Genomic DNA, 8,589 nt, shown 5'->3' on the forward strand with positions numbered 1-8,589 from the left:
AGGCTCTGCTGTTCATAATGTTGGGATAATGCAGTGGTTTGCAGATGGCCACGTAGCAGTCATAGGACATGGCAGCCAGGAGGAAAAACTCTGTAATTCCAAAGAGAAAGAAAAAGAATAATTGACTTACACAAGCATTGTAGGAAATTTTTCTATCTCCAGTGAGAATGCTCAAGAACCGTGGAATGCAGGCCGTTGTGAAGGAGATTTCTAAGAAGGAGAAATTTCGGAGAAAGAAATACATTGGTGTCTTGAGGCGGGGATCCAGCAGGGTGAGGACAATGATGATGAAGTTTCCCAGCAGGCTCAAGATGTAATTGAAAAATAGAAACAAGAAAATCACAGATTGTAGCAGAGGGTCATCTGTCAGTCCGAGCAAAATGAACTCTATCTCCCCTGACTTGTTCTTCATTTCTCTTTTGTCTTGTCAAATCTATAGAAGAAAGATAATCAAAATCAAGAAAACAATGTTTCTTCCTTTACATGCATGAAATATTTCAAACTTAGAAAATTAATAAAGTACAAATATTTTCCGTCGACAATTTAATGTTCATCAAAATGAAAGTATCTGCAACTCCATCCAACAGGTTTATAAATTTGCTAGGAATCTCTTTGCTTGTTCTAAGTTGAGTAAAGTCTATTTAGCAATTTACAAGAAGTTTATTATTCATTTGAAATGCAGTTGCCAATGTCATTAGTTTTTATCTATGACTCTTGCAAATACTGTATTTCAATACGCTGTTCTAAAAGTTGATATTTTCCAGGTTCTAAATTTACCTAATACCTCACATAACTTGTTACCTTAATTACGTGATAGTTGTAGAAAAAGGATTTATTATCAGGAATCATAGTAACCAGAAATTAAAATATATGGGTGATAATATAAATCTTTCTAAACAGGAAAAATTCCAAAACAAAAAGTTGCATGAGGATCACAGTGACTATCTACCAGTTTGATTTTAATTATGATCAGACCACAATAGTACTATGTGAATAATTGAGAAACTGAAAAATAAATCACAGAAGTTTCAAACATGGGTCATCAGTTAATCCTGCAGTGATAAACACTGGTGCACTTGTGTGTTTTTTCTGTATTTTACCATACCTGAATGTTTAAGTAATCTACAATAAAGTAACAGTGACAACTATAGTACTTCTGAATCACAATAAGAGGAGTGATGTTTCAGGTAGAGTTAAGCAATATTAATTCATATTTTATAAACGATTATGGTAGTATTATAAATAGTATATATTTCTAGAGTTTCTTAAAATATTTAAGCTTCGGTTCTTATATTCTAATATATTACAATCCTACAAGTTAAATGGATGTTGATTATGTATTTGAACATTTAAAAGTCCCCCAACATCTGGAAATTCACTTATATCCTGCACAGCATACAGATGTTAGATGGTATATAATTTTCTCATTAATGGAGTGTGTCAGGTAGAAAGTTATATGCATATAATAATCTATGGTTCATGAAGTATTTAACATATACAATCAAAGTATTTTATTATCATGTGATTAAACTTTTCATCTTTATTCTTAAAAATATATTTACTTTCCTTATATACTGGTGTTTTTACATTTTATTTATTTTTTATTTTTTAATTTTTTTGCAGAACCGGGGATTGAACTCAGACCCTTGTGCTTGCCAGGGAAGCACTTATTCCACTGAGCCATCTCCGTAGCCCCTTTATATTTTAATGTTAATAAATATTACAATAATAGTAAAAAAAGAAATAGGCCTTGTCAAAATCAATTGCCAGAATTTGTTTACTGTGCTTTTATGCAGTGAATCAAAGCTTACCATACTTAATATGTGTATTTGCTTTTTTATGGCTTATGTTATTTGTTTTCACATATTTCCAAGTAACAAAGAGAGAATGATTTGAATACTGTTCTTGTGGAGAGTCCCAAAATCTTATCTTTGATTATGTTTACTCAGGTTGTCTCTTGCTTCTAAATATTTTTTTCTTTTAGTTATCCTTTTTAAAAATTTGCGGTCAGTGCAAGAAATGCATAATGAAAGAAAAATACAGAATGGACTCTATATCTTCTGAAAAATAGAATGAAAAGTAAAAGGAAAGCAAAACAGAACATAGACATCCAAACAAATTAAAATTAGTTAGCTGCACTTAGATTAAAATGTAAGCATTTTTTAAATGAGCAAGATCTAGTGAAAACCATGGAAAAGCATGTAATAAATTTTATACTCACATTAGTGTTAAGACTGCAACTGACATGTTAGACTTGTCAAAATATTAATATTTAAATTTTAGACAATCACAAAACTAATAATAAACTTACAGTGATATATGTATGTAAACATATATCTTCCTATATTATTATTCTCAGAACCTGGTATATATTGTATGGGATAAGTGAAATTAAACCAAAAATCATATTGTATGGCTGGCATTCATAGAATGAAGTCAGATTAAAACAGGCTATTTTCAGAAGCCATGATTTTAAAGTTAGCTTAGAAAAGCTTCTTAAAAAGCTTTCATGCCAAATTATGTAATTCTTTTTCTGAAAATAGTGACATACATATGAAAAAGTCCCTTGGTTTTCTTTGATCACCAAAACTGATGATTAAATCTACTTTAAATTGGCATTTTGTTAGAGCATGTGATCTACAGAAAGAAATGAGCAAAGTCATTTGCAACCTCTGAAATTCAATTTTAGAAGGAAAATGTTCGAATGAATACCTAAAAGAACTAAAGAAGAATGGAATCTCAGTTCATGAACACACTTTTAACGATTCTGTCAGAGAATTCATTCCATTATTCTGGATGTAGTTCTTGATATGAATGAGAACAGGAATGCTCTCTATGACTGAGTATTATTCCATTATATAAATGGAATGATTTATAAGGGAAATTGTATTTTATGTTTCAGAAGTGTTTTCTATGGAGATACACATATAGTCTCTAAATATTTAAAACCATGATACAACAGCAATATATGCATACCCATGTTTATAGAAGGACAGTTTAGAATAGCTAAATCTTGTAAATATCCCAAAGATCTATCAACTAGTATATCAATGAAGAATATGTGGTTCTTTATATAATGGAATAATACTGATCCATAAAGAGCATTCCTCTTGATTTGAATGCGAAGAGGAAGGCCACAGTAATGGGAAGAGGAATGCTCTTTCCAGTGTCACCCACAGACATTTGTATGGGTAAGTAACTTGTCTTGTAGATGGGTCCCAAAAGGAGTCAAAATCATGAGAAAAGTACACAAGGCAAATAAGGCAACATAAGTCAAAGAAGACTAGTACCATAGATATGATTTTGAATATAAGCAATCTTTAGAGATCTCCTTCTTGGCCATCTCTGCTAAAATCATAATATATTGAAAAGAATAGTACCCAAATGTCTTTAGTCCTTTAGCACACTCAGATGAGTGTGAACCAATAAGATATTTTCCTTTACTGAAATCATTACAAAACTGATAAAAATGCTTAATAATACTAAAGCTAGATGTCCCTCATGTTAATTGCTGATTTGTTCTGCTGTAACAATCACACATAACACCTATCCCTACCGCATGCACTGGAGGAGAAAGCAACAGAAATCACAGGATGAGGTCCTATGAATACAGGGGACTAAAACAAATATTTAATTTTATTTAATATCTTATGACATAAAATTTTACCTTTCTGTTTTAAATTGCTATCATATCCTTTTGGTAATTCACCACCACCTACAAATAAAACATAAAAAGTACAAAAACTAATATCTGATAGTTTCACAGCTTTCTTTAACAAATTTTACATAGAAACATGGACAAACTTTTTGAACTTCAATAACTGACTCACCATCCTTGTGAACAGAGTGGAGTCACGTCCATTCCTCTTACCAACTATTGCTTTGCATGCTAGAATATATGACTGACTTAATTGTTGCTCATAAAAAGTACGTTGAGATATTTATTAATGCCATTATACAAGTTTATTAGTTCATACACTTTCAAACAATATTCTACAATTCATTTGTCTAAGGCACTAACAACCTTGCGAAGCAGGATGTATAGTGCAATATGACAACTAATCCTTAGAGTGTGGGGACATGTGCCCTTGCTCTCTTATGGGAGACAATCTAAAATAAACAAAGATTTCTCAGGGTAAATCAGATCCAGGAGCATAATTTCTAAGGGATTTTGTATTTTATGTTCCAGAAGTGTTTTCTGTGGAGATACACACATAGTCTCTAAATATTAAAACCATCATACAACAGCAATGTATGCATACTCATGTTTATAGAAGGACAGTTTAGAATAGCTAAATCTTGTAAATATCCCAAAGATCTATCAACTAGTAAATTGATGAAGAATATGTGGTTCTTTTACATAATGGAATAATACTCAGCCATAAAGAGGAATATACTTGAGATACCTCTAGACAAATGGGTGCAACATGAGAAAGTACTCTTAAGTGAAATAGATCAGAAACACTTTGTGAATACTGTGCAGTTTCTCTGATGTGAGAAACTGAAACTGTAAATGAAGAGCAAAATGTATACTATATATTGCAAAATAGGAAGAAAATGTTCAAATGGTAAAGAGAATAGAAAGGAGATGGAGAAAAGGAAGGAAGGGAAAATAAAGAAGAGAAGAAGGAAAAAAATGAAATCAAAGCTTTGGTAAACAGGGAGGGGAAAAGGAGTTGAATAGAGGGGAGGAGAATCAAGGTATATTGTGTACAGGTACAAATTCCCTATGGCACAATCATATATATGTATATATATATGATTTACATATGTAATATATAACATATAATATATAAACTATAAAATATAAAATATGATATAAATATATAAATAAAATGTAATATAAACATATAATGAATACATGTAATATATATAAAATCTATCTATATTTTTACATATATATATGCCTAATGTACCAATATACCAGTATACCTATATGTACCAATGTAGCAATTGTCAATATGAACCAATACATGCCTAATTAATTAAAAAGTATGACTTTAGAAAATTAAGTAGAGAATGCTATAATATTGAGTTACCTAACATACAACTACCTTTTATAAACACAGATACATATTTCAAGAATTAGAAGGAAAAAGTAGAAAGAATATTTTTAGTGTGTATCAAAAGGGAGTGTATAAAGTGGAAAAAACCTCTGCTGTTAGACACAGTGACCTATACTAAATTTAGTTTGCTTTCTTTCGATTTATTCACTTCACAATACAGGTTTTCAAACTCAAAGAAAATTAGAAATTTGCTTATATCTGCATAGTTCTGCTTTGTGAGGACGGGATATCGTTTATTTATTTACTCCATACTTTGTTGTTGCATTTTTATTTTTTAATTTAATTTTATTTTATTTTGAAGAGTAAAAGAAAAAGAAAAAGCAGATAGTAGAAACAATGACAGAATAAGGGTAACATAAACATTACGTATGTCACGGGTTTTCCTAACAAGACAGAAACAAAGACAGAAACAGGGTAACATACAAGATTTCTTATGTTATAGATTTTAAAAACAACAATAACACATTAAAGATGGTTGTTTTATTACCTACTTTTATCATAAAGTCTGTTACTCAGATTAAAATACATAGCTATTCAAGATTAGACAAATAACTGAATATTAACACTTGCTCTGCGAACTAAGCAACTATACTGAGGAAAGCATTGTGCAACACAAATCCATGGTTGAATACCTCTCTTCTTGGTTTTCTAAATGTGTACCATTTCTAATGCCTTACCAATTGTTTTTATACTCTCTTTAAACTAATTATTGAAAAAGTGAAAAAAGACAAGAAGAATTAAGGATTTTTGTGTTCATTTTATATCTTGCCTCTTTCCCAATTGGTTTTTGAGTTATAGGAGACTCATAATAGATTTCAGTGAAGTTCATTGGGTCTTCTATGTAAAGAATCAAGTTCTCTGTGAATAAGGTTAGCTTGACTTCTTTGCTTACATGCACTCTCTTGTGCCTCTTCTTGCATGATTGCTCTGGTTAAACTTTTGAGTACTGAATTGAACAGGAACAACAGGGTTACACATATTAGTCTTATTTCTGATTTTCACAAATATTTTTCTATTTTTCCACATTTAGTATGATACCATCAATGGATTTATCATAAAGTCTTTAATCATTTTGAGATAATACCTTTATATGCCTATTTTTGTGAAAGTTCATGTAACGTAGAATGAATTTTATCTAAGGATTTTTCTGTATGTATATGGGTGAAATTGTGAGTTTTGTCTCTGTTTTTGTTTTTGTTTGTTTTTGGTGTGCTTCGCTTGATGTGGTATATTACATTTGTTAATTTAAGTATGTTGGACTATCCTTAAATTCCTATAATGAAGCCAACTTGGTCATGATATGTAATCTTTTTCAATATTGATTGCTGTTATGTTTTAGGACCAAAATCCTCCACAGTGCTGCATGTTTTTGGAAACTGATTAAATTGTGGGTTAGGGTTACACTTTATTAATGAATGTATTTATTCATTCAAGGGTTTAATCACTGGAAAGTGATGCTACAAGGTGAGGTCTGGTTGGAGGTAGATCACTAGGATTATGACATACAGGAGGATATATTTTTACCCAGGCTTCCTCTCTCTCTCTCTCTCTCTCTCTCTCTCTCTCTCTCTCTCTCTCTCTCTGTCACTCTTATTGCCCCTTCTTGTCTCTCTGCTTTGTGACTGCCATGCGTTAAACAGCTTTATGGTGCAGTATCGCTTCATCATGACACTTTTTTCTTGGAGACAATCTACCATGAACTATATCCAAAATAAACTTCTCCCTTTTGAGTTCTGGGAAAATAGCAAATACACATTTTGGTGCCAGAGAAAAGAAATTACTGCGACTGTAACAGACCATGTGATGATAAGCCTTTGGAACTGCTTTGTAAAAGGAGTTTGTATAAATTTGGATTTAATATTTGGAGAAACCTTAATGAGACAAGCTAAGCTTGAGAAGCAATACTGAACAGAACTCATAACACCAGGATGCTAATAGAAATGCAGACATAACAGGCAGTGCCAAAGTATTTCAGTTGGGCATAGGACTCTCTTGGTAGTTGCACTGGAGGTTCACTTGTGTTATATGCTTGCAGAAAATTTATCTTCCTTTTGTACATTCCCTGAGCCCTTGTGGGAGACTGAGATAAAGGGTGATAGAAGAAGTAGTCTGGTAGGGGAAACTTCAGATCTGCTTAGTTGGAAGCCTAACATACTTCAAATGGAGTGATCAGATACCTTTTAATTATAATAGAAGTATAGTATGCACGTTAGAAGTCAGATACAAAATAGTGGGACAGGTCAGTGCCATATAGACAAAGTAAAAGGAGAAGTCAGTTGTATAAAAGTTCCTCATACTGTATAATTAGGTAATTACTACTGTATTTTGTTATTTATGTTACTTATTACTGTTTCTTTAAAACATTACTTTTAACATAAGGCACGATCCTAACCCCAGAGTTTTGATCAGCAGTTTGGAACATTTTCTATACAAAAAAAGTGTATGTTACTTTCTTTAAATGGTAATTATTATTCCAAATGCTGGACATTGATTAGTTTGTTTGATTAATTCAACTATATGACATTGACCATTATATGGGAGAAACTACATATATGAAATAGCTTAGCAGACAACAGTGATTTGAGACCCAATAGGTAGAATAGATTCAAAACTAGACATCCCCAATATTTTATGTGGACATGAACTATGTCAATGAATTGAAACTTTATTTAAGGAAGGAAAAAAATTAAAATTTATTATTCTATAATTTAAATAAAACTACTAAAAGCTTTTTGGAATTATTTATCTCTTCAACTGAAGACGTTTCTCAAATATCTTCAATAATAGTAGCAATAGAGTTAAAATAGGAAAGAAATATAGGTTTAATAACAATGAGACCAAAACCAGAGAGATTAATATCATTAAAGTTTGCAAGAGATTCACATAAAATAAATGTCATGATTAAGTCCTGTATTTCACATTGTTTTATACATATTTTCCCCTCTATTTTTGACACTTGAGGTGTTCCTGTTAAAGACATCAGTATATCTGATTCTTATATGGGAGTAGTAGGAGTTGGAATAGCTGTGGTATGTTAGCAAAAATTGGTAGATGACAGAATGATTACTTTATAAAAAATAACATCTTTCTCATTTTTTATAATTTTCAGTGCAACTAAATTTTACACCAAGGGAAATGTGTAAGACTGAATCAATGGTAAAAAAGATGATTATATCTGAGAAGATATTTTAAAGGTAAGAGGGAATATTTGGAGAGAGAAATACCTTCTTAAGAACTTCCTGCCTATCACTTCAACATGGTGGATACCAAACTATTATTTTTAAGTTTTTGTTATCCATACTTGTTCTACAAAGTAAAAAAGTATAGTGTGATATTTCCATACCATGTATTAATCATATTTAGCCACCTTTCTCCCTCTAAACCTTTCTAATGTCTGTTTATCACTATTCTACTTTTAGGTTAATTTTTTTAATTATCATATATAAGAAAAAGCAAGAGAAACTTGTTTTCCTGTGTCTGACTTTTATCACTCAGTATTATTCCCTTCAGTTCCACCCACTTT

At 31.2% G+C, this 8,589-nt stretch overlaps 1 protein-coding gene across 1 annotated transcript in view; it reads left to right on the forward strand.

The window, feature by feature from the left end:
- Nucleotides 1-167: 167 nt before the first annotated feature.
- Nucleotides 168-8,589, forward strand: part of LOC101562715 (olfactory receptor 6C1) — a 9,989-nt gene continuing 1,567 nt past the window's right edge. The window contains 1 exon segment of the mRNA XM_023708406.1: nt 168-313. Coding sequence (XP_023564174.1) covers nt 168-313 — 146 coding nt within the window.

Source organism: Octodon degus, unplaced genomic scaffold (genome assembly GCF_000260255.1).
Source record: "Octodon degus isolate 3935 unplaced genomic scaffold, OctDeg1.0 scaffold00358, whole genome shotgun sequence".
In the NCBI taxonomy this organism is placed as follows: Eukaryota; Metazoa; Chordata; class Mammalia; order Rodentia; family Octodontidae; genus Octodon; species Octodon degus.